Here is a 27,908-nt window from a genome sequence, read left to right as displayed (position 1 = left end):
AATAATTGAATAGAATCAATGAAAATAAAAACCAGAAATCAATGTAGAAAAATCAATGAAACTACAAGCTGATTCAATGAAAACATCAATACAATTGGTAAGCCTCTCATCATCAGGTCAACCAAGAAACGAGAGGACACAAATTACTAATATTAGAAATGAATGAGAGGACATAACTTCAGATCTAATGGGCATTAAAAGGATAATAAAGGAATACTAAGAATAACTTCACAAATTTGACAGTTTAAGTGAAATGGACCAATTCCTTGAAAAACAGAATGCACAAGAACAGACAATCTCAATAAGCTTATATTTACTAAACTGAATCAAAAATAACCTTCCAAAGCAGAAAGTACCAGTTTTAGCTGGATTCACTGGTAAATTCTACTGAACATTTAAGAAATTTTCTACAATATCTTTCAGAAGATAGAATAAGAAATATTTACTAACTAATTCCATGAGGCCAGCATTATCTTAATACCAAAAGCAGACAAAAACATTACAGGAAAATTATAGACTAATATCTTTCATGAACATAGATAAAAAAATCCTCAACAATAACAACAAAAACCAGCAACTCAAATACCACACTATAAAAAGAGTTATACACCATCACCAACTGGAATTTATTCCAGGTGTTCAAGATTGAGCCAACATTCAAAACCCACTAATCTAGTCCCTAACAGTGAGTGTTACAGCTTGGATCTGGAATGTCCTCCAAAAGCTCATGTGTTGAGGTACCGGTCCCCAGCTGATAGTGGTACTAGCAGGTGGTGGAACCTTTAGGATAGAGACCTAGTTGATGGAAGTAGGTCACTGGGGTGTGTCCTTGAAGGATATAGATTGTCCCAGCCCTGCTCTCTATTTCCTGGCAGGATGAGATGAGCAGCTTTGCTCCACACACCCTCCCTGCTCCCCCACAGTGATGGGGCCGAGCAACTGTGGACTGAAACCTCTGAAACCGTGAGCCAAAATAAATCTTTCCTCTTTTTTTTTTAAATATATTTTTTAGTTGTTGTTAGACCTTTATCTTATTTATTATATGTGGTGCTAAGAATCAAACCCAGTGCCTCACACATGACAGGCAAGTGCGCTACCACTGAGCCACAACCCCAGCCCAAATCTTTCCTTGTTGAAGTTGGGTTTCTCAGGTATTCTGTCACAGTGATGGAAAGCCAACACACAGACCCAACAAGGAAAACCACACGATCCCATCGACAGATGCAGCTGCATCTGACAAAACCCAACACCCATTCATGATAAAAACTCTCAGTAAAAGGAACAGAGGGGAACTTCCTCAACTTGATGAAGAGAAACCTAGAGCTAACATCATACTTAAAGGTAAGAAATTCAAAGCTTTCCCATTAAGACTGGGACAAGGCAAGGATATCTTCTCTCACTGCTGTTTTAAACACCACAGTGGAGATCCTAGTTAAGGTAATAAGAAAGGAAATAAAAGACATACAGATTGGGAAGGAAGAAATAGAACTGCCTGCAGATGATATGATTGTCCACGTTAAAAAATCTGAAAAATCAAAAATGCTCCAAACACTAATACGAGCTCACACTCAAGTTGCAGGATACAGGGTTAACGTATGAAAGACAACTGCTCTTCTATAAAACAGCAATGGATATGTGGAATTTAAAATTAGAGACAATAACATGTACATTAGTGCTCCCCCAAATTTATATTTAGGTATAAATCTAACAAAATATCTACAAGAAAATGACAATATTTTGATAAAAACATATCAAAGAATCAATAAATTGAGAGCCCATGTTCATGGAGAGGAAGACAACACCATCAAAACATCAACTCTTCCCAGCTTGGTCTAAAAATTCAAAGGAATCCTAGTTGGAATCCTAGTTGAAATCCCAGCAAGTTATTGCATGAATACTGACCAGCTGTCTGTAAAGTTAATATGGAGAGGTCAAAGACCCCAACCAGCCAATACACTGAAGGCGAAAACAAAGGTGAAAGACACCATTATCTGATTTGTAAGATTTATTATAAACCTACAGTCGGCAAGACAGGATGGTGTTGATTACAGAGGATCAATGGAACAGATTAAGAGAACCCAGAAACACACCCTCATGAATACAGTCAACTAGATTTTTTTTTTTTTTTTGGTGTGTGGGGGGGTGCTGGGGATTGGACTCAGGAGTATTTTACTCATGGAATATATCCCCAAATATTTTTATTTTTAATTTTAAATTTTGAGACAGGGTCTTGCTAAGTTGCTAAGTCTGGCCTCATATTTGTGATCCTTCTACCTCAGACTCTAGGTTGGTAGGATTACAGGTGTACACAGTCATACGTGGATGATCTTGATAAGGAAGCAAAAGCAATGCAGTGGAGAAAAAAATCTTTTCAACAAATAGTAATTGAACGGAAAACCATTACATGCGAAAAAAAAAAATCTAAACACAAACTTAACATGCTTTACAAAATATAACTTGAAATGGATCACAGACCTAAATGTAAAACACAAAACTAAAACTCCTAACAAGATAACTTAGGAGAAAATCTAGAAGATGTTGGTTTGGCAGCGATCTGTTAGAGAGGACACCAAATGCACAATCCATGATAGACTTCATAAACTGGTATTCATTAAAACAAAAAATTCCTATTATTCTGCAAAAGACATTGTCCAAAAATAAATATACAAATAAATTAATTAATTTTAAAAAAGCCATAGACTGGAGAAATATTTGCAAAAGACCTATTTAGCACAGGACCATTATTTTATAAAACAAATAGAAAATTCTCAAAATGAAACAGTAAGAGAACAATTTGATTTTTAAAAATGGTCTGGAAACCCTAAGAGACCCTTCATAAGGTATATGACGGGAAAATAAGCATGATAAAGATGCTCCACCACACATCCTCAGGGAAACACGAATTTGAACAACGAGATACCACTACTACACACCTACTAGAATGGCCCAAACCCAGAACACTGATGATGGTAAATGCCGGTGAGGACGCAGAGCAAGAGGAACTCTGCTCTCACTGACGGTGGGAATGCAGGACAGGACTCTGAAAACTAAAAGACACTTTTACTAAGTGATTTGGCCATTATGCTCCCAAAGGAGTTGAAACTTACACCCACACAAAAACCTGCACATGGTTGTTTACAGAAGCTTTATTCACAACTGCCAAAATTTGGAAGCAAGCAAGCAAGCTTCCTTCAGCAGATGAGTGGATAGATAGTGATCCATTCCAAACAATGAAATTTCATTCAGCGCTAAAAGGAAAATGAGCTATCATGCCGTGAAAAGACACAGGAGAAACTTAGTGCATACTACTGACTCAAAGAAGTCAGTTTGAAAAGGCCGTATACTATCTAATTCCAAGTATTTGATGTTCTGGAAATGGCAAAACTATAGAGATAATGAAAATATCGACAGCTGCCAGGGGATAGGGTGGAGGAAGGAATGAACAGGTGAAAGGATTTTTAGAGCAGTAAAACTACGAGTGAGGGTGCTATTAATGGTGAACAGATGTCATTAGACATTCATCCAAACCCTCTAAGAGTGACCCCTGATGGGAACTCTGGACTTTGGGTTCTAATGGTGTATCTCAATGCAGATTCATCACTTCTAACAAATATTCCATTCTAGTTGTAGAGGGTGACAATGAGGGAGGCTACGCACGTCTAGGGCAGGGGATACAAAGGAAATCTTTATACCTTCTGTATAATTTGGCTGTGAATCTAAAACCACTCTTTAAAAAAAAGCTTTATTTAAAAAATAACACAAATAAGTAGATCATTCAAATAAGGGTTAATTTTATTTTAAAGTATAGTTTTATGGGTTACTCTCTTTCCAAATTAAGTATCTCGGATCATAAAGCACCAATAACAATAACATTTGTTTACATTATAGCCCACAGGGGAACATTACCTCAGAATTCCCCATCAGGGCAGGCTGACTCATTTTTTGGTCAGATTCTTTGACAATGTACTCCCAATCCTCCACCATTGAATGGTTTCTGATCTCTTCACTAGAAGCAAAACCGCTCTGGCTAGTAGTGATTTCCAATACACGACCCCTTTAGGACCTAGTAAGGATCACTAGAGAACAATCCTCACTTTCCAGAATTGCTGCACAGAGACTTAATGAACACACAGGGCAAGTCACTGGCACTTACAAAGGTGGCTGAGACAGTCAAGACTGTTCCTGACTCACAGAAGCCTCTAGTCAAGGCAAGCAGACACAACACACCCAGCACAGATTAAGTACAAATTGATAATTCAGAAAAATCAAACACAGATGCTGAAACATCAGAGAAAGGAAACTGACAAGTCAGGAAAATCAACAAGGAGAAATCCTGCATTCGGGCATGACTTCAAAGACACCCAAGAAACAGGAACGATATGGAAATACATAACTACAAGATAGGTAGGGTATGGATACCGAGTGAGCGGTCAAACCTGGCTGAGGTGGAATATGGACTCGGGGATGGGAAATTACTAAATAGGAAGCAAGAGTGAAAACCTGGGAGTGAGGTTCAAGAGTTCAGACTTAAATGCTCTAACAAACCCCTGGAGATGTAACATGGTATAAGAGACATTCCTTCAACAAATATCCAGAGCCTTCTAAAGATGTTCTACTCAGAACTCAGGGAGTGCTGGGGACCAGCTGAAGCCTGCAGATTATTTTACCGTCTACAAGGGGGACTGGCTGAGTAGAGGCACAGGGGCCTGCCAAGGTAATTACCTGACTCTAACGTAGGGAAACTGACCAGAGAAAAATTAATGGTAGCTGGCAGGACCCAATTACATGTTAGATTTGATGGAAAGTAAACAAAAAGTCACCTAATCAGGAAACCTGAGAGAAAGAAAAAGGGAAAATTTAGGGTTATAAGATTGTCTACTTAGTTTTTATTTGCTTCAGGTTCAGTTAGATACTTCAACTGAATTATCCATAGGTCACTGAAGAAGAACGGGGAAGGGTAAAAGTTTAGAGAGCAATAATCTCCAATGTGTAAGTTTAAACATAAAAGCAAACACTCGGAGTGCTGCTCAGCACTGACTCTACCAGGGCTCTTTATACACATTAACAATCCTCCCAGGAGCAGTACAAGGTAAGTCTATTGTACATAGGAGAAAACTGAAACAGAAGGAACTTCTGTCCAGGATCCCGCAGCTGCTTAAATGACAGAGTGAAGTGACGAGATTCTTGAAGAAGTGAACATGTTAACATGAAGATGAGGACCTAGAGGAGAACACAAGGCAAAGCACACCAGGGAGGAGAAATGGAAGGGACCACAGGATGGAGAAACCCGCAGTGCCGAATGCAGCAACTGGTCGACCCCTGTCAACAAGGTCAGTGACAGCTCACAAGAAGCCAAAGACAGGACCTGATGTGAGATCAAAAGCAATGGTGGCTGAGAAGCTTCAGCAGCACAGGGATGCCATGTGTGGCGACAACATGAACGCAGTGTTGCCATCGTCTCAAGGTGGAGATGTTTGATTAAAGAAACCCCATGTTTTTAAATGCAAAAGGGAAGAAACCACTCTCAAAGTTAAGTGGGGATTTCCCGACCTTTCCCAAATTGGCTTTTAGCCACGCCTGAGTTTACAATTAATAAAGGTCTTAATCACCACCCACTGGCCACGGAAGGCACAGCTCCTTCAGCAGGTCTTCACTGGTCCGTAGTCCAAGCCAGGCTCACTTGCATTCCTTACCTAATGTCCTCTGTGGAATGACAGTCCTTTTAACTTTTTTCCCCCTTTTGGTGCTGGGATTTGAACCCAGGGCCTTCCTTGTGGGTGCTAAGCACAGGTTCTACCAATGAGCTACCCCCCAGCCCTCCATTTTTTCCTTCCTTTTTCCTTCTGACAAACCCACTGTAGGCCTTGAGTCCTGGTAGAGACAGATGGCCATCAGGACAGATCACTGCCAGGGCACTGTTTCCCCAGGCCAGGAAGCCCTGAAGGCTCCCCGTGCTGGAAAGAAAGGTGCCAAGTCTCCACCTTCTGTCCTTATTTCCTGCATCATTTTTTGAAGTTGTTTTTATTCATCTTTTATGCAGATGATTGGCTCAGACGTTCTATTTCCTTTGCTCAACTGTTTTCTGTGGCTGCTTTTAATTAGGCTTCAAAATATTTTGCTAGATAATTATAAAGATAAAACTAAATTAGATGCCAAATAATAAAAACAGCTTGAATAAATGACATCAAGTCTAATGCTTTACTCTTTTCTTAAGCAACCCTTCAGGCTGAAAAGAAAGATGTATTGTTAAGAGTTTATTAGGCCTTCTGCTTATTCCTCTATGCTCTCCCTCCTGTAAGAGCATGGCCCAGTGTTAAAACTGTTACCACTTAAGTGACTTGGGGTGTAGAGCACTTGCCCGGCATGTATGAGGCCCTGGGTTCCAATGTACCAATTCACAACATCTTTCTCTCTCTCTCCCCCTCTCCCTCCACACACACACACACACACACACACACTTTCCACTTGAGACATGAACAGGTGTGCAAAAGTTAAGAATCAGTATCTGCCTCAGGATCTGTTATCCCAATTATAGTGATGGTTTCATGGTGATACATGTCAAAACTGATCAAATTGTACATTTTAAATAAGCAGCACTTATTTAAAATATACAATTTGATCGTACACAATTTGATCAGTCTTGACATGTATCACCATGAAACCATCACCATATACTTCAATATATCTCAAAAAAACTTAAAAAATTAAATACTTGGATCACACAGGCAATGTGATGTAGAAAACTGCCCTTCCCAAATGAATGGGAGAAGGGGGTGCTGTCTTTCAAGTTCTCTTCCAAAGCCTGTGGGGAAGGACGACTTCACTAGTGGCTTGTCTTTTCTGACTGACCTGGAAGGCGTGAACTTTCCTACTTTTCAATAATCAAGACTCGGATGGCAAAGGAAGGGAGGCTTCAGAATTTTAGTGAGTTGACACAGCTAAGAGAACACTGAAAAAACAGAAAAAAGAAAGGAGCGAGGCAGCAGAGACACATCAGAGCATGCGTCTGCCTGCTGGGGTACAAGGGACTGGGTGATGTGGTGAGAGCTCATAAAAGGGGCTGCAGCCTTGGAGCTGATCATACCCAATTTGAAATCTGTAGCCTCCCTGGAACATGCCAAGTTCATCACCTCAAGGCTCACAGTACCTGCTGTACAAGGCTGTCATAAGGATTAAATAATAGAATACATGTAAAATTGCACAGTACACATCCATTAGGAAACACTAAAAAATTTGGTCCTCTTCTCACATAAGTTTTAAACCTCAGTATGGAGAACTTGCCCATGTCAATGTCACAATCAAGGTTTGAGTCTTTTGCTTCATACTTCATGAGGTTCTCAAGAAACCTAAGTCACAATAAAGTTAAGGGCCACCAAAATCATACTCCAGAGCTGGGGAGACAGCTCAACAGTGCAGCGTGCCTGGGCTCTGAGTTCACCCCCAGCACTGCAAAAAACTATCCTTCAATTGGACATTAGGAGCAGTCTTTCAGGACTGCAGGGATGCTAATAAATTATAGGTCCTCTCATGCAATAGTATGTTGAGAATTACAGCAAGTTCTGTCTGTAGTTAGGTTTTTGGAGAAGCAGAAGGCATAACTATTTCATCACCAATGTGGTCAGCAAGATTATGATACTCAGGTGGCATGGTGATGCATGCCAATAATCCCAGCAACTTGAGAGGTGAAGGCAGGAGGATTTCAAGTCTAAGGCCAGTCTTAGGAACTTAGCTGAGACCCTGTCTCAGAGGAACCAAGCCTAACATTTCATTTAGAAAGCAGAGGTGAAAAGTGGCTCAAACGCTTACTCAAATGCTCAAGTCATACCAGTCAAGCCATGATTAAACACCTGTGTCATATTCTACCACATTTCTATGTCTTAAGAGAGAATCTGCTCGATCACTGTCAGTATTACTAGAAGTATACCATCTCAAAGTATCCTACACAGTACACAAGAGCCTAAAACAACAGACAGGGACTAAACATTGACATAACTTGTGCAATCTTAACTCCAGAGTCTCATTTCTCTTAAGTGGGGGCAGAGAAGCAGTTCAAAACCACATCACACAGTGGTCTATTTAAAGCTGACTTGGCTCTAATAGAAGTAAGTAGAGGTTGGTAGAGCACATGCCTTGGGACCATGTCAGAAATCCTTCTTCCCCCGCCCCCACCCCCAGAATGTCAGAGAAAAAAGGTCTTCTTCAGACACCAGGGACAGACTCCCACCTCCGTTATTTTCAGACTTTATTGCTCTGATTGAAGAAAAAGGATGACAGCAGCAGAGGAGTAGATCCATTTACATCTTATAACTCTAAACCATTTTTGTCTGAAGAGAGGGGAAAATGATATAACATTTATGATTAATCAGTCATCAGATTCTTTATTAAGGTCCTATTTCATTTCCCAAACATTATAACAGCCTGGCAAAAATCTCCCATCTCCCGCATAAAGTCAGGATCCTCATGCCTTCATTCCTGTTTCATGTTAATGAATTAGCTTATTCAGGTGTTAAATGGTAAATTCCGCCCCCCCCCCCACTGTGGATTGAGCTCAGGGCTTTGCATATGTTAGACAAGCTCCCCAGACCTTGTGGTTTTATTTTGAAGACAAAAGTCTCAGTAAATTGCCCAGGCTAGACTTGAACTTGCAATCCTCAGACTCCCAAGTAGCTGGGGTTACAGGCATGTGCCACCATGTCCAGCTAAGTGACAAATTCTTCTAGAGACCTCTAAAATAATCATAATTCTCAGTCTATTTCTTTTTCTTTTTTTGGAACTGGGGATTAAACTCAGGGACACTTAACTACTGAGCCACGTTCCCAGCACTTTTTTATATTTTATTTAGAGAAAGGGTCTCACCGAGTTGCCTAGTTCCTGGCTAAATTACTGAGGCTGGCTTTGAACTTGAGATACTCCTGTCTCAGCCTCCAGAACTGCTGGGATTACAAGCATACACCACCACACCCAGTTTGGTCTGCTTCTTAATGGGCCTCAGACATTAAGATTAAGAGAAATTGGAAGGCCTCTACATGTATATTTTCTCATCATCTATGTCTTAAGAGAGAATCTGCTCGATCACTGTCAGTATTACTAGAAGTATACCATCTCAAAGTATCCTACACAGTACACAAGAGCCTAAAACAACAGACAGGGACTAAACATTGACATAACTTGTGCAATCACTATACAGAACACAAAAAAGGAAATAACATGTAAGAGGCAGGTAAAGTTACTTAAAGTACTCTTGGGATCTGAGTTCAAATCAAGTTCCAACTTGAGCATGGTGGTACATGCTCATAATCCAAGAGACTCGGAAGACTGAGGCAGGAGAATCACAAATTCCAGGTTAGCACAGGCAACTTAGTATGATCCTGTCTCAAATAAATAAACAAATAAAGGGCTGGGGATACAGCTCAGTGGTAAAGCACCCCAGGGTTCAATATACAATCAAAACAAACAAAACAATTCCACGACTTACACCTTGGAAAAGTGAGATACCTCTTTGTGCTTCAGTTTTCAGTTATCTGTGTAAAATGATGATTATTGTAGGTGATTTCTCAGACACAAGAATTTATTAATATTAATTTAAAAATGAATTGTTAGTATTTTATTAGTCTTGTTTCTCACAGAACTGTATTCATTATGTGTTAAATATAAAGAAAATTTTAAAAATAAAATGCTTTGGGACTGGGGATATAGCTCAGTTGGTAGAGTGCTTGCCTTGCATGCATAATACCCTGGGTTCAATCCCCAGCACTGCAAAAAAATAAAAATAAAATAAATAAAATGCTTTTTATATGTCTCTAGTTTTAAAACAATTGCAATATACATAATTTAATCTGTTCCCATTTTAATAAATGTTAAGACTAGGGGGGAAAAAACTGTTCCTACACATATAAACAACTCTGCGAAGAGAAAGGAATAAACATTAAGTGTTTAAGAATTACCTTTTTCTATCTCCCATATCTCTAAGCATGAAAAAGGACAAAAGAAATAGACCTTCAAAAACCAAATGGAAGAACTTCAAACAAAAAGGAAGTATAATTTTGGAGTCAACAGTTAAATTTGTTTCCAAAAAGAAAAGTTTCTGTTTTGAGTAACAGAAGATCGCTGCTCCATCTATTTAACAGAGGTAGAGAAGGGAGCTTTTATACTTGAACAACATGAGACATAAACAACATGCTAGAAAAAAATTCCCTTACTCTGAATTATCAGTAGATGCTAAAGAAACAATTATCTTTCTAGAAAATTAGAAGTCATGGAATGGAGTAGGCAATTTTTTAAATCCTTGTGTGCCTTCCACATAATAATTATAAAAACCATCAAATATTTATAAGATAAATAAACTTTTAAAAGATTATTCAGATATAGTATTTAAGGGCTGGGGGTGTGGCTCAGCAGTAGAGCACTCGCCTAGTGTGTGCGAGGCCCTGGGTTCAATCCTCAGCACTAACATAAAAATAAATAAATAAACAAAGATTAAAAAAAAAAAAAAAGTTTATTTAAAATAGCCAATACATACCAAACTCTGAAAAATGAAAATAATAAGCACCTGTTGTTTTCTTAAACCACATTTATGCTAATTTTGGCAAATAACCCGGTTTCACTGTAAAGATACTATATTAAGAATGTTTTTAAGCCGGGCACAGTAGCGCATGCCTGTAAATCCCAGTGTCTCAGGAGGCTAAGGCAGGAAGATCGTGAGTTCAAAGCCTGCCTCAGCAAAAAGGAGGTGCTCAGCAACTCACTGAGACCCTGTCTCTAAATTAAATATAAAATAGAGCTGGGGATGTGGCTCAGTGGTTGAGTGCCATTCTGAGTTCAATCCCCAGTACCAAAAAAAAAAAAAAAGAATGTTTTTAAGACTTCCAGGTAATGGAAAAATAGCAATCAATGAAAAAGGAGAAATAAACTCTTTAAGAAATGTTGAACAATCAGAAAAATATGCTGTGCAAATTATGAAAAACAAAGCTCTTCTAAGACAAGGAGGTGGTGGACAATGGAGAGCAGGTATCAGAATCACATGGGGAGCTTTTCTCACGATACCCAGGTCTATACCAGCCTCCATCAAGTCACGATTTTCCAAAGTGAATAAATGTGAGTATATGAAATCCCCAGGTAGTTATGATACCAAGTTCTTTCAACCCTTCCCACTGTCATTCGAGAATAAATAAATATACCATTGATATTTTTCTTTTTTTGGTACCAGGGATTGAACTCAGGGGCACTTAACCACTGAGCCACATCCCAAACCATATTTTGGATTTTATTTACAGACAGGCTCTCACTGAGTTTCTCAGTGCCTCGCATTGCTGAGGCTGGCTTTGAACTTGCAATCCTTCTGTCTCAGCCTTCCGAGCCCCTAGGATTACAGGCGTGTGCTACAACACTCAGCAAAATTTACCAGTGATATTAACAGAGGAAGATACTTTAAAAGTATAAAATTATTTGTTCTTAGACAAGGCAGGAATATGAATATGACCTGCTGACTAGAATTGAGACATGGATATAATTACCAATGGAACCACTTTAAAGGAAGGAAAAAAGGAGAAGGAAATATGATTCAAGAAAAATTTTTTTGGCTTCCTTGAAAAATAACTCAGAAAAGTGAAAGAAAAAAAGGCCATCAACAAATACATAATGTTTGTGTATACCACACTGATCTATTCTAAAGTGGCTAAACCAAGAGAAATCACAGTTGTTGCCACACAACATAACAAGACACACAACATTTACTAACACTTTCGTGTATTTTCAAGAACTTGTTATTTATGTTGGGAAGATAACAGTATGAATAAATTGAGACAACAGAAAGACCATGGGAAGAAAAAGGGGATAAGAAAATGAGAGGGAGAGACATTTGATTGAAGGAAGTTTAGAAAGCACAGTGTAACCCAGGATCTTTACAGACGGTCAATCTACAATCTGTTCAACATGCTCTCTATGGGTGGCACTGAGAGAAGCAGGATAGGGATGAGCCAGGTACGGGGCAAGGTGAACCAAAGTCCTCACTGCTTTGCTGTCCAGTTAATAAATCTATTAGTACTTTTGCTACTGAATCAACCCAGTCTCAAAATTCTATTAGAGATATTCCCAAGGGCAGACTGCCCCAAAAGTCAAAGAAAGATGTTACAAGTAGACAATGCAGTCCAAAAAAAAGAAAAAGAAAAAAGAACCCAAAATCAGATTTTGGTGTACTGCTGGTGCAGTGGCAGTGGTGCATTCCTATAATCCCAGTGGCTTGGGAGGCTGAGGCAGGAGGATCACAAGTTCAAAGCCAGCCTCAGCAATTTGGTGAGGCCCTAAGCAACTCAGTGAGACCCTGTCTCTAAATAAATACAAAAAGGGTCTGAGGATGTGGCTCCAGTGGTCAAGTACCTCTGGGTTCAATCCCAGGTATTTAAAAAAAAAAAAAAAATTGGTGCAGGGAATTTAATCGATAACATCAGAATTCAGGAAATAAAAGTCATTAGGGCTGGGGCTCAGAGATAGAGTGCTTTCTTAGCATATGCAGGGCACTGGGTTCCATCCACAGCACCGCATAAAAAATAAAATAAAGGTACTGTGTCCAACTACAACTAAAAAACAAAATACTTTTTATAAAAATCATTAATGCTGTTGTATATTAATATTTTATATATATAAATATAAAATATAAATACATATATATATATATTTTTTTTGGGGGTGGGGAGCAGTACTGGAGATTGAACCCAGGGCTTTACATACACTAGGCAAGTGCTCCACCTCTAAGTCACATCCTTAGCCTTTTTACTTTGAGGCAGGGACTTTCTAAGTTCCCTAGGCTGTCCTTGAACTTGCGAGTCTCCAAGTAGCTGGAAGTATAGACAAGTGCCACTACTTCACTATGAAGTGCTTCCTGGAAACCCAGCACTAGGGTGATTTACAGGTATCACCATCACAATGAACCAACACCACCACCCCATGAAGCAGATAGCTACTTTCCATCTATTACAAATAAGAGAACTGCAGCATGCAGAAAAGAAGTAATTTGTCCAAGGGACTGAGGTTGTGGCTCAGTGGTAGACACCTGCTTAGCACAAGCAAGGTGCTGTATTTGATCCTCAGCACCATATAAAAATAAATAAAATGAAGGTATTGTGTCCAATTAGAACTAAAAAAAAAAAAAATGTACACACACACACACGTATATGTGTATGTATGTATCTATCTATCTATCTTAAAAAAAAAAAAAGTAATTTTTCCAAAGTTACACAGCTTGAATTGAGTACAGGGCAGAAGTGATATCACCAGATGTGATATCAAAACTCAAGCTGGACAATAATCAAATTTGTGCAATCACTTAAAATACAAGGTATCTGGGGACCCAAAGGGGTAACAACAAGGTGCCTAGAGTAAAATTTTAAATGTGTAATTACACAGGAAAGAATCTCAGCAATGCTCCTGAGCAGGTACAGGTAGAAGCATATAATGCTCATTTATATACTGATGGTAAGCTGAAGAGTTTAGGATCAAGAACATAATTAAAAGAAACATTATTGATAAGCTGAAGAGATGCACATGGGAATTTAATCAAGATAAAATCAGCTTGATTCTTTCATGTTTACACAGAAAATATTCTAAGCAGAAGAGAGGGAGTAGAGGTTCATCCAATACTCTTAAATTTCCAAGAATACTTCTCCCTTATCTGTGGGTTGGCTAGGCTGCCAGCAACATTATCTTTCTTGACAGTTCACATAGATAAGGCAAAACAGGGGTTTGAGTCTAACTATCAGAGCCCCCATCCAAAAGGATATACATAGGACCTATTATGCATAGGAAACAGAGCTACTTTGCTATCAGGAACCTTTAAAGGGGCCATAAAACGGAACACAACCAGGGATCCCTACATATAACATAAACATAAAGTCATATATTCCAAGCTCCAAGGTTCTGGATCTCAGACTTCTAAATTAAGACAGTCTCATACACGTGACTCTTCTTCCCCCAACTTGCAGGCCTACACAAACATGTGCTCTGCCTTGAAAATACAGATGTCACCATCCAAAAGAGAATGATGATGCAACCGTCTGTACAGGTAGGTCCTTTACATTATATAAGGGGAGCAACTGAAGACAATAATGACAGAACTAAAAAAGGCAAGTGGAGCCAGATGATGTCCACCACTTCCCAATCCCCAATCACAGAATAAAGATTTACAGACTAGCCGGGCGCGGTGGCACAAGCCTGTAATCCAAGCAGCTCGGGAGGCTGTGGCAGGAGGACTGCAAGTTCAAAGCCAGCCTCAGCAAAAGTGAGGCACTAAGCAACTCAATGAGACCCTGTCTCTAAATAAAATACAAAATAAGTCTGGGGATGGGGCTCAGTGGTCGAGTGCCCGTGAGTTCAGTCTCTGGTACTCTCCCCTCCCCACCTTCCAAAAGATTTATAGACTATCCATGAAAAGTAGAACTGAAGAGTCAGACTTAAATGGCATTCTATTATAAATTCTTCAAAAATAAGGAAGGATCACTTTTACAGTAAGTATTAGGAAAATAAGCCATGCTTTCATAATAAAGGACAGTTATAAGAAAGGAAGTTTCCTGGAAGCACAATTAATTAGAAAATTAATTGAGATTTGGAAAGCTGGCAAGGACAGTAAGTTAAACTCCATTTATTTGACACAGAGTCAGAGGATTTAAAGTGGATGATTAAATAATGAAAAGCATTGTTCCTCTAAGAATGCAGACACATGCAGCAAACACTAAAGGTGTAATAATAAGCAAAAAATGAGACAAGCTGATAATCTACTATGTGGGTTTCAAGAGACAACTAAGAAGAGGGAAGTTTCTAATAATGCTCAAGGTTACAATCATAGAAAATCTGTAAGAAAACGTGGGACTGAATTCAAAGTTTAAATCTGCCATTATGCTAAAAATAGGGGTTAAGGATAAAGTACGATGACTACAGGGGTATCTGTTGAGTCTCTCCATCTTCTGAAATCTGACTTGAGACTCTACCATGTCCAAAGGAAAGCAGTAAAGCAGAGGCTCCTACAGGTGGGCTGAAAGATGGCGATGGCAGGGTGCGGATAGCAGGGGTCTAGAAAACTAGGTTCCACAGAAACAAGAAAATTTGATTATCAGGTGTTCTTTTCTGAGATAAGGAAAATATTTAAATGACACAAAAATATATAAAATAAACAGTCTCCAGCAGAAAGATGCAAAGAGGAATGCTATTCTGTGCTATATTAAAAAAAAAAAAGACAAAAAGAAAAAAGGGGACTAGGGATGTGACTCAAGCAGTAGTGCGCTCGCCTGGCATGCGTGCAGCCTGGGTTTGATCCTCAGCACCACATACAAACAAAGATGTTGTGTCTGCTGAAAACTAAAAAAATAAATATTAAAAAAAAAAATTAGAATAAGGCATAGCAAGGAAAAAAAGCTTCCTCTCACTCAGTCTCCCCCTACTAGGAATGAGCTGATTCCGTCCCCTCTGTCCTTGAGGAGCACCAGGCCTACCGTGTGGTAAGGTTATGTTTGCACCATCAATGATTGCTTGTGCCAGTTCATGATCATTGCTCTCAAAAGCGTGTGCAGCAGCCTTCAAGGCATCCCAAATCTCTTTCCGGCCTTCAAAAGCTGGTGCAGTGTCCCAAAATTCGTCCCTCTTGCTGCGCAGCTGTCCGTCTGTCATAGGATAATCGCTTTTCCATTTTGGTTTCTCCTTTTTCAAAGGCTGGTTACGACCGAGAGCAACTGGAAGAAAAATAAGACTGACATCATAACCAAAATTTAGGGGATGTTGGTATAGCTCAATGGTAGGGGTTCTATCTCCAACACTGCAAAAAACCAAAAACCAATCAACCAAACGAATAAAATTATAAAAGATACTGTTTTTCTAAGAAAACTTACCTGGTCATTCCTCTTTTGAATTCTTTCACCGAAAATCATAGTTAGGAGTTTGCCTGTTAGCTAACCTGTGTTCTGATTTTCCCCTAACTCATTTTAAAACAAGAGCAAATGGAGATAAGAGATAGCTCTATGCAAAATTTTCAGTGATAAGTTAGTAGCCCTCCTCCACTCAGCAAGTCCCTCTGAAGGATGATCAAAAAGAATTACAAGTGGAGCAAATGTAACCACTTCGATGAGAGGTGTTGATAATGAGGCTCTGTATGTGCCAAGGCAAGGAAAATATGGGAACTTTCTGTACCTTTTTTTTTTTTTTTTTTTTTTTGAGGGTTTCTCTTTTTTTTTTTTAATATTTATTTTTTAGTTTGCGGCAGACACAACATCTTTGTTTGTATGTGGTGCTGAGGATCGAACCCGGGCCGCACGCATGCCAGGCGAGCGCGCTACCGCTTGAGCCACATCCCCAGCCCCTTTCTGTACCTTTTAATTCTGCTGTAAATTTAAACCTCGTCTAAAAAAATAAAAGTTGCATGTGATGGCACATGCCTGTAATTCCAGCTAATCTGGAGACTAAGGTGAGAAAATCAAACATTCCATGCCATCTGCAGCAATGTAGGGAGACTTCCTCAAAATACATTTTAAAAGGGGCCGAGTATATAGCTCAGTGGTAAGAGTGTTCAATCTCAACTCTTCAGTTTAAAAATATTGCTGGGCATGGTGGCGCAAGCCTGTAATCCCAGCAGCTCAGGAGGCTGAAGCAGGAGTATCAAGGGTTCAAAGCCAGCCTCAACAAAAGTGAGGCACTAGGCAACTCAGTGAGACACCGTCTCTAAATAAAATATGGGTGGGGATGTGGCTCAGTGATTCAGTGCCCGAGTTCAATCCTTGGTACCAAAGCAAAAACAAAAACCCATATACACATGTAAATATATCTTAGCCGGGGGTGGTGGTGCACACCTATAATCCAAGTAGCTTGCAAAGCTGGAGCAAGAGGATCACAAGTTCAAAGCCAGCTTCAGCATCTTAGCGAGACCTTGTCTCGAAATAAAAAATAAAAAGGGCTGTGGATATGGCTCAGTGGTTAAGTGCCCCTGGGTTCAATCTCTGGTTAAAAAAAAAAAAAGGTTCAGTTTGTTCATTAAAAAAAAAAAAAAATCTGCCTAGAAGAATAGTAATAAGTATTTTATCCACTCTAGTGACAGGCTTGGAAAGACAAAAGGGATGCCATAACAAGGACACAGGATACGTAGGGGAAACTGAATGGCAAGAGTAGTCTGCATTTCAGGCCTCTGGCTACATAAAATCAGTAAGCAGGAACTGAGAAAATCCAAAGAGGCAAAAGAACACTTTTCAGTGTTCAGAGAAATGGCCGGATCAACAGACCCACGGAACAAGTGACTAGAGGAATACTTCCCCCAGCATTCCCCTCTCTGGACTCCAAAGAAGTGGCTATCTTTCTCCAAAACTCAAGGAAGAGCTAATCTAGAAGGGGAGGGCAGAGGGTACAATCAACACTTCACTTTTTTTTGGAGGAATTGTGAGTGCAAAGGTTGAACACCAACCACAAGGAACATAAGAGGTCACTAGGGGAGTTTCGACACTGGAAGAGAAGAACAGAAGCCACATGTCCACTCTCTCAGCATCACCTGTACTCAGAGATGTTACGCAGCAGTCCTGTCACCTGGCGCAGCTTCTCTGCACCCAGACGCTCACACAGCGTGCGACTGATGACCTACTTTCCACAGGCCACACATTTCCACAGGCTCTTCTTACCTGTGGCTCTGCAGGGTTACATGCTGCCAGTGATAGGCAGTTTGATAGATGGAAAAAATGTGAGAAGAAAATTGAAGCCTGATGAAAAGGTAAGCTGGGAAAGAGTGGGTGGGGAATAATTGACAGGGTGGGAAGGAGACAGGGGATGTGTCAAAATTCAATGTTCTATGTTTAATTGTAGGATGAACACTCATTTAAAAGAAAATACTCTTAAAATGGTTCTAAAGCATCCATGAAATGAAGCACTCCCTCGCTGACCCAGGGTACACAGAGGTATACATGACAGAAAATAAAATGACGCCAGCTCCCGAACAAGCTCTCCACACTTTGCAGGCGCTATTCCCGGAAGACGGGACCAACTGATAGGGCAAAGTGTGTTTGGTTTGATGCCTGGATTGAACCAAGCTCTCTTCATCCAATCTAGCCACTTCATCCCGAGGCAGAGCACCATGTCAGGTCTCCCCCGTCGCCCTGCCTCAGGCAGACAGACCACCCCGACTGTTTTCCAGTATTGACGCCCAATACTTTTTGGTCCTGTAACTTGTCTCAGTGAAGTGCAAGACAGGTGAGCTGTGAAGAGGTTTGGAGAGCAGAGTTGGAACACCATCCATCTAGCCCAAAGCCACAAACACAATCTGTGCCTCCTTATTTAATCAACGAGGGTATGCTGAGCGTCAAGGGCAACACTACAGATATGCCTGTTGGGTTTGTTCAAAGGTGAAACCACAAGCTATATTGATTGTCCCCTGCATTTCCAAATAACACTGACAATGCAGACAGAGCAGAATTGTCCAAGAGGTGCCAAACACAATCCAATAATTACCACTCATCCACAATTCCACCAAGGTGAATTGCAAAGGTGAAATTTCTTGTCTACTACATTATCTTTAGATAAGTTAGAAAAAGTTCATAAACATACTCTTAGTTGTGCAATAGGAAGTAGGAGCTGGGACACAGGAAGCAGGTATTCAGCCAGCTATCTATTTGAATGACATTTTAAGTCCTTCCAAGCAGTTCAGAGAATTAACTACCCTCATGCTTCACAGGTACCATAGGGACAACACAACTGAGTAGAGTTTTTCTAGTTGTTCTGAGAGAATCTCAAGGTAAAGGCAAATAACAACTCCACAATGAAGACCTAAAATTCAAACAAATGAAAAAGGTCCTATGCTGGGCACAGTGGTGTGTGCCTGAAATCTTTCAAGAGGCCCCATTTAGAGAAACCCAGCAGAAAATGATTTCATGAGAAGGGTAGAAAACATTTCGTAAGAAGTAAAAGCACTTCCCTTCCATATGGGGAGGAGCTTTATTCCACCTGCCTGTCTGCAGCAGGCTTAAGAACAGTCCATGAAAAGAATACACGAGGGCTGGGGTTGTGGCTCAGCAGTAGAGCACTCACCTGGCATGTGTAAGGCCCTGGGTTCGATCCTCAGCACCATGTAAAAATAAATAAAATAAAGGCATTGTGTCCAAATACAACTGAAAAATAAATATTAAAAAAAATACACAGTCCATTAATACTACCCAGCACAGTCATCATTCCAAGTGCACACACACACATCCACGTGTGCCCAAAGCTCACATTCATTATTTTGCAAAACAAAATAGGGCCTTACAATATCAACAGAGCTCATTTTATTTATTCACATCTGCCTATAAGGTCAGTTATTAAAATGCTTACATCTTTGCAGTACAGATTATTTTAGTGAAACACTAGTGTAGAATTTTTACTACAAAATCAGAGGCTCAACCTTCATCTTCAGGAAACTGAGTACTTTGCACGCATAAGCTATGCTCAGTCTCAGGGCTGACACACAGCAGCAGGAGTTTCTCGTTAAACTAAATGAGATACTAACAAAAATATGTTTACTGCCTATCGAACTTTTGTTAAATAACTAACTAGGGGAAAAATATGCATTGAATTCCTTCTATAAACTGGAACAATACAGGGATGCACTCTTCCACTCAACACAGTCCTGGAAACTCTAGCCAAAGCAATTAGACAAAAGTAAGAAATTAAAGGGATACAAAAGGAAAAGAAGAACTCAAACTATCACTATTCGCTGACAACATGATTCTATATTTAGAAGACCCAAAAAAATCCACTAGAAAACCTCTGGAATTCATAAATAAATTCAGCAAAGTAGCAGGGTATAAAATGAACACCCATAAATCAATTGCATTCCTATACACCAGTAATGAATCTTACTGAAAGAGAAATTAGGGAAACTATCCCATTCACAATAGCCACCCCCCCCCCCCCAAAATAAAATATTTGTGACTCAATCTAACAAAAGAGGTGAAAGACCTCTACAGTGAAAACTACAGAACACTAATGAAAGAAATGGAAGAAGACCCTACAAGATGGAAAGATCTCCCATGTTCTTGGATAGGCAGAATTAATATTGTCAAAATGGTCATACTACCAAAAGTACTAAATAGATTTAATGCAATTCATATTAAAATCCCAATGACATTCTTTCATGGAGATAGAAAAAGCAGTTGTGAAATCCATTTGGAAAAATAAGAGCCCAGAATAGCCCAAGCAATCCTCAGCAAGAAAAGTGAAGGAAGCATGACAATACTAGACCTTAAGCTATACCACAAAGAAATAGTAACCAAAAAAGCATGGTATTGGCACCAAAACAGACCTGAAGACCAGTGGTACAGATGAGAAGACACAGAGACAAACCCACATAAATACAGTTCTCTCATACAGACAAAGGAGCCATAAACATACATTGGAGAAAAGATAGATTCTTCAACAGATGGTGCTGAGAAGACTGGAAATCCTTATGTGATAAAGTGAAATTAAACCCGTATCTCTCACCCTGCACAAAACTCAACTCAAAGTGGATCGAGAACCTAGGCATTAGACCAGAGACCCTGTGTCTACTAGAAAGAAAAGGAGGCCCACCTCTGCATCATGTCAGCTTAGAAACCAAACTCCTCAACAAGACTCATAAAACCAAGAACCAACAAATGGGATTGCATCAAACAATCTTCTTCACAGCAAAGGAAATAATCAAGAACATGAAGAAAGAGCCTACAAAATAGGAGAAAATCTTTGCCACCTGCACCCGAGAGACAGCATTAATCTCCAACATATATAAAGAACTCAAAAAACTTAAAGAAAAAAACCCCAATGGGCTAAAGAACTGAACAGACATTTCACAGAAGAAGTAATACAATCAGTCAACAAATATATGAAAAAAATGTTCAACATCTCTAGCAATTAGAGAGATACAAATTAAAACTACACTGAGATTTCATCTCATTCCATCCAGTCAGAATGGCAAATCAAGAATACAAGCAACAATAAATGTTAGTGAGGATGTGGGGGGAAAGGTACAATCATACCTTGCTGATGGGACTACAAATTGGTGCAACCACTCTGGAAAGTAGTATGGAGTTCCTCAGAAAACTTGGAATGGAACCACCATTTGACCCAGTTATCCCACTCCTCGGCATATACCCAAAGGACTTAAAACCAGCGTACTACAGAGACACAGCCATATCAATATTTATAGCAGCTCAATTCACAATAGTTAAGCTATGGAATCAACCTATGTACCCTTCAACAGATGAATGGATAAAGGAAAATGTGGTATATATATACAATGGAATATTACTCAGACATAAAGAAGAATGAAATTATGACATTTGCTGGTAAATGGATAGAACTGGAGATAACTGAAATAAGCCAATCCCAAAAAAACCAAGGGATGAAAGTTCTCTCTGATATACAGATGTTGACTCACAACAGGTGTGTGTGTGTGGGGGGGGGGCTCACCAGATCGGACAGGGCAGAGTGGGGAGAAGGGAGGTGGGATGGGAATAAGAAAGACAGTAGAATGAATCAGACATAACTTTCTTGTGTTCATATATGAATATACAACCAGTGTAACTCCATATCATGTACAACCACAAGAATGGGAAGTTATACTCATGTATAATGTAAGTCAAAATACATTCTACTATCATGTATAACTAAAAAGAATAAATTTAAAAATGTGCATTTAGCAAATGTAGTTAAACTATTCTCTCATTAAAAAATGAAGACTGAGGGCTGGGTTTGTGGCTCAGTGGTAGAGCACTCGCCCAGCATGTGTGAGGCACTGGGTTCCATCCTCAGCACCATAAAATATAAATAAATACATAAATAAAGGCATGAAAAATGAAAACTGAATCATTTAACGTTTGTAAAGTACAGAACAATGAGTAATAGAGGATGAAACTACAAACGAGTGTTTGTTGAGTAACTAAAAATAAACTGGCAGGTACTGTTGAAATAAAGAACTTTAAATATTTTTGTAAAAATACACAAGTATTTTTTCTTTTCATACTTTCTGACAGAACCTGACATTCTAAGAATTTAGCGCAAAGTCCCTTCCTTATTTAAAAAAGAACTGTTCTATGACTGCCATTCACTTCCTGTGCATTTGAGAGTAGTTTTCTAGGAACTGCTCACCAAACCTCATACTTTGATTTTTAAAGAAAGGCAACATCCTTCCTTTATTCCTCAAATTTCTTTTAAGTTGCAGGAAACCACTTATCCTTGGTTTTCTTCTTTGGTTAACAAGTGAGAAACAAAAGATTGATAAAGCAATGTAATTTTTTTTAAAAAAAGCAATGTTATTCCAGAAAATATCCTTTTTTTAAAAAAATAAATCAAACCACACTTACTACTTCTTTCAAAAACTTGCCTAAAACCACCTTCTTCTCAGAACCCTCTTAATCATACTCATCTACTCTATCTTTCCTTATAAACACTTAACACTTTTCCCCGCTCTAACAAATAGATTTTTCATGGAAAACCCAACTCAGGCTTCCTTTTCAAATCTAAATAGCACATAAGTATTTTTACTACATAATTGAAAGCATTTTACCAAAAACTTATTTTGTCATTTTATTGATAAGAAAAAAATTATCTTCAAAATAGAGTATGATTGTAATTGTTTTCTTCCTTTTGGTTCCTCTTTAAGAAACCCTGATTTAATTCTGGATCTCATCGGATGAAGAAAGGAGAGCCTGCAGTGCACAGATACGGGGAGAACATGAAGTCAGGGTCAGGCCTTAACAGCTTGAAAAGACGGAAAGGGGAAGCACGGGGATCAAGGGGGTGGGGGTACAACTCAGAGGCCAAGCACTTGCCTAGCCTAGCAGGGGCGAGGCCCTGGGTTTAATCCCTAGCACCACGAAAAGGGGTGGGGGATAAGGGGAGTAGGATATGAGGGAAGACTCACTCTTACCCAGGAATAAAAGCATAAAAAAGAAGAAAATAAGGAGATATTTCGAAAAATCCCTCTTTTACTGATCCTGATAAGGATCATCAATAGATTTGCTAAAGCATCGTGAATAACAGAATGCTCAAAATGCTGAAATCACCACAAATATTCTTAATTGCCAAGAAGAAATTGCACTGTTGATATTAAGGTAATGACATTCATTACCATAACCAAGGGGCCGAATAGCCTCCTCATGATTTGCAATATAAATCATACAAATATGTATGAAAGATTCATACCAAAAATGTTTAACTTGCATCTAACAAAGTTTTTTTTTTTTTTAAAGTCTAGGTTTATTTATTTATTTATTTATTTAGGTGTAGTTGGACACAATACCTTTATTTCACTTATTTATTTTTATGGCATGCTGAGGATCGAACCCAGGGTCTCGCATGTGCGAGGTGAGCACTCTACCGCTGAGCCACAACCCCAGCCTAACATCTAACAAAGTTTTTAAAAGTAACTTACCATTTACAAGCAACACAAAAAATAAAGGAACAAGTTAAAATGCCTTCAGACACTGTCATATCCTCTGGAAAACAAAATTATTCCCAGCTGAGAACCTCTGGCCATATCTAAATGGGGCAAAACCTGAATTTTGACTGAAATTTGGTAAAAAGAAGTTATAAAGGATAGTTGGGGGCAACTGGATAAATCTTAATAAACAGATATCCTTAAGAAACAACTTTTTAAATTGATTAGGTTGCCTAAAGGTATTAGTAATGCAGGAGAGGGTCTCATTCACAAAGGAGAAGCATGCTGGTATTTTAAGAAGTGGGCAGCATGACCTTCAGATGGTGTAGCCATACAGAGGTAGTGCGCATGTCCACATTGACAGAGACAGACAGACAGACAGAGACAGACAGACAAACACACACACACACACACACACACGAGAAAAGATGGTGAGCACAGCCAGGCGCCAATTACTACTGAATTCATAGGGGAAGAATATCAATGTTTAATGTACTATTTTCATGTTTGAATATTCACATTAAAAATATGGAGGGGAAAAAAACAAAATCCTTTAAAGCAGTTCAGATAGGAATAGGATATTTAAGGTATTTCAGTTCTGACCTGTTATCACTCACCATACTATGCTTATATATCTAATTGTTGAAGTTACCCCCTGTAATGAACTGAAGGTTTGTGTTTCCTTGAAATTCCTGTGTGAAAGCCATAATACACACTGTCTGCTAGATGGAGAGAAGGCCCTCAGGAGGTAATTAGATGATGAGAGCAGAGCCCTCATGAATGGGATTAGTGCCCTCCTGAGACAAGACAGAAGAGAGAGACTCTCACTCCACCCTGGGAGGATACAGCCAGGAGCAGCTGCAAGCGCTCGCGCGAGAGGCCCTCAACAGATACCAAATCAGCTGCTACCTTGGCAGGAGACATCTCAGTTTTCACAACTGTGAGAAATAAATTTATGTTGTTTAAGTACCCAGTCTACAATTTTCAGTTACAGCAGCCTGAGCTAAGCAGTACGGATACTAGCACCAGGAAGTAGGGTACTGCTGTAACACACACCTACAAATGTGAAGTGACCGCACAATGAGTAGAAGCTGTTGGCTTCTAATTGGCTCTCTCTATAAATACTTGAGATGATCAAATTATAAGTGGAAAAATTTTATTTTAGATCAGTTTGGAGGTTTCAGCCCATAACCAGGAGGCCCAATTGCTGTGGGTCTGTGGTGAGGTGGCACACTATGGCAGAGTATGTGATGGAGCAAACCACGGACATCCTGAGCCAGGAAGCAGAGAGAACAAGCAGGCAGCTGAGCTCCCACGATTTTCCTTCAAAGGCACACCCAAAGACCCAAAGACCTGCCACTAAGTGCCACCCTTTAAAGGCTCAGCTACCTCCCAAGAGCACCACCTTGGGGCCAAGTCTTTACAAAACATGGGGCTTTGGAGGATAATCAAGAACCAAAATATAACAAGAGTTTTAAGGTACATGCTAGTAAAAGCTGATATTGCTGAGAAGGGATTGCTGAAAGCATTTGTGCAGAGGGCTCTGAAGGAAAGCCTCTGTCTTCCAAGAGAACACACAAACACTCATGGAAAGAATGTTGGCAGAAACATGGGTGGCAAAGACCACTCTGATTAGGTCTCCCATGGAAATGAGGAACATGTTATTAGAAGTTGGAAGGTGATCCTCATTATGAAGTGGCAAAGAGCTTGAACAGTGTTCATGTTTTAGTGTTGTGGGAAGGTGGAACTGGTAAGCAATGAAACTGGTTACTTAGTTGACATGAATTTTCAAAAATGACACATAGTAACTAACATATTCACAGGGCGGAAACAATAGCCAAGCCAAGTGCAGAAGAAACAGCTTGGTTCCCCCTGAGTGACTATACTAATATACGAAACAAGAAAGAAATAAAGACAGAATTGTTAAGCAAAAAGGAATCAGAGCCTAATGATTTGGAAATTCTGAATTTCCCCATGTGTGTGGGGGGTATATTTGGAAGAGAACACCATACATGTGGCAGACGGACAACTTGATAAAGAGATCAATGTAGGTGGAACCATGAATCTTCCCAGCCACCCCAGCAGGCATATTCCCAGTTTGAACTAAAGGGCATGGAATAATTAGGTCAAAAAGGAGGATATCAGATTTCATAGATTTTACAAGATGATAGCATATAACCATTCAGCTGAGGTAAGACTGCTCTGAAGGTGAATCAGAGGTCATCATGGCTGATTGATTTCAAAATGGGAAGTTATCAGCTGAGCTTCTAAACAGGCCAAAGAGCCAGGGGCTGGGGCTGGAGCTCAGTGGCAGAGCTGCTTGTCTATCATATGGGAGGCACTGGGTTCGATCCTTAGCACCACATAAAAATAAACAAATAAAATAAAGACATGTTGTCCATCTGCAACTACAAAAAACTAATAATAATAATAAAAGAGCTTCTATCCAATATCTATTTAGATCTAGCTCTTAGGCCCAGGCCTAACTAATCCTTCACATGCTCACGTTCACTGAGCACTGAAGCTGGCACATCAACATTCAGAACTCTACAACTAAAGGAAAATCTTCTATGGGCTAGTGTTTATCCAGAATAAAAAGGAAATAAACCAGCAACAATATTTTTTAAAAGAATGCTGAATTTCATTTAATGAACTGACTCTTATTGCAAGACTGTTTTTCTCTCCCTTTCAGCTTTCAGGGTTAAGATGTCTCTGGACATGTGGCCCAGGCTAGATGTTGTAATCTTCCTCAATGGTAACAACCAAATCCTGTGACAAAGTATAAAAAAACAACTAACTGAGGGCTCTGGGAAAATTAAAAATGGTAGCTAGATGGGGAGGAGCCTCAACATGAAGAAAATCCCTTACTAAGGTAAGTGTCATGAGGTCAGTTTTTCTTTTTTTCCTCTCAGATTAGACCCAAGGGCAGCTTTAGCATAGAAACACACAATGGAATGCATTGGGAAAACATGAGAAAGGGTCTCATTTTAGGTCAGAGTAGCAGAAAAAGGAGCTCTCAAAAGCCAGAATTTGCCAAGCATGGTGGCAATCTCAGCAGCTTGGGAGGCTGAGACAGGAGGATCTTGAGTTCAAAGCCAGCCTCAGCAAAAATGAGGTGCTAAGCAACTCAGTGAGATCTTGTCTCTAAACAAAATACAAAATACAGCTGGGTGTGTGGCTCAGTGGTGAGTGCCCCTGAGTTCAATCTCCAGTACTCCCCTGTAAAAAAAGCCAGATTGAAATAATAATAATAGAAAACAGGGATTTTCTTCAATCTACTAGCAATAGTAATGGTGGGTGGTCACAAAAATACAGAGGTTTGAAAATTTGTTCTTTGAGACAAAGCAACCAGAAAAAGAGGTATTGCAATATGAAGAAAGTGGGGTTTCTTTTCTCTCTGCTTTCTGTCACTTTATCATCACCATGTTGCCCTAAAGACAGTCCCAGTTACATGGAACTATGGAGCAGTGTTGGCATCAAAAACTCTAAGAAGAATCTGTTTTATAACTATAAAGCAGAAAAAATGGTCTCTTGGGGCTGGGGATGTGGCTCAAGCGGTAGCGCGCTCGCCTGACATACGTGCGGCCCAGGTTCGATCCTCAGCACCACATACAAAACAAAGATGTTGTGTCCGCCGATAACTAAAAAATAAATATTAAAATTCTCTCTCTCTCTCTTAAAAATAAAAATGGCTTTGGAACCATTGAAGCATCCTTCTAGCCACACAGTTAATGCAGGAGTGGTGGCATGAAATCTAACAAAGGCTTTAAACAGTGAACTAACATCACTATGAACAACTACCAAAAAAAAAAAAAAAAAAAAAACACCAGAACATGCTGTCTGAAGCTGCATGGGGTATGACCTGCTAAAACAAACAAACTTATAATCTTCAGAAGATTTAATAAGAATCCAGATTCCTATATAATAGTTAAGATGTCTGGGAAACAGTCCAAAATTACTCAACCTAACACAGAACCAAAAATACATGACCAGTTTTCAAGGGAAAACATGATAAATGAATGGAAAACCTTGAGATGATCCAGATCTTATTATAATGTTTCATGAGATTGAAAAAAAAAAAACTCTTAAAACAAATGAAAAGAAATTCTTAGCAGAGAAATGGAAACTAGAATCAAGACCGAAATACAAATTTTAGAAATAAAAAATACAATATCTAAAATATAAAAATTGACTGGATGACCTAAAGAGCTAAACAGAGATGGCAGAGAAAAGAGTTACTGAACTTAAGAGTAAGAGTTTACCAGAAATTATCCAATCTGAAGGTTTTTAAGATATGAGCAGAGAGTATTGGGGACCACATTAAAAAGTCAATATAAAAACAATATTAAAAAGACCAACATCTGTAACATTAGAGTCTCAGTGAAAAGGTTTGTATAAAAATATATATTAAGATATAATAGCTGAAAACTTCTCAAATCTACTTACAGATTCAAGAAGCTCAGTGAAACCCAAAAGGGAAAAATGGAAAGAAAATCACATCTTC

General features: G+C 39.3%; 1 protein-coding gene across 3 annotated transcripts in view; it reads right to left on the bottom strand.

Annotated features, from left to right (window-relative positions):
* Ubtd2 (ubiquitin domain containing 2) overlaps window positions 1-27,908 on the bottom strand; it is a 65,177-nt gene that overhangs the window by 7,570 nt on the left and 29,699 nt on the right. For 2 of the 3 annotated variants that reach the window (XM_027938728.2, XM_027938729.2), the window contains exon 2: window positions 15,480-15,716. In XM_027938728.2, coding sequence (XP_027794529.1) covers window positions 15,480-15,716 — 237 coding nt within the window. Of the gene's footprint in view, window positions 1-15,479; window positions 15,717-15,872; window positions 16,171-16,349; window positions 18,532-27,908 lie in introns of those variants that run through there. The other variant, XM_071611987.1, reaches the window with a different exon arrangement.

The sequence above is a fragment of the Marmota flaviventris genome, chromosome 5 (assembly GCF_047511675.1).
Source record: "Marmota flaviventris isolate mMarFla1 chromosome 5, mMarFla1.hap1, whole genome shotgun sequence".
NCBI classification, from domain to species: Eukaryota; Metazoa; Chordata; class Mammalia; order Rodentia; family Sciuridae; genus Marmota; species Marmota flaviventris.
The sequence above is the reverse complement of the archived record's forward strand: the minus strand, read 5'-3'. Positions and strand labels throughout refer to the sequence as shown.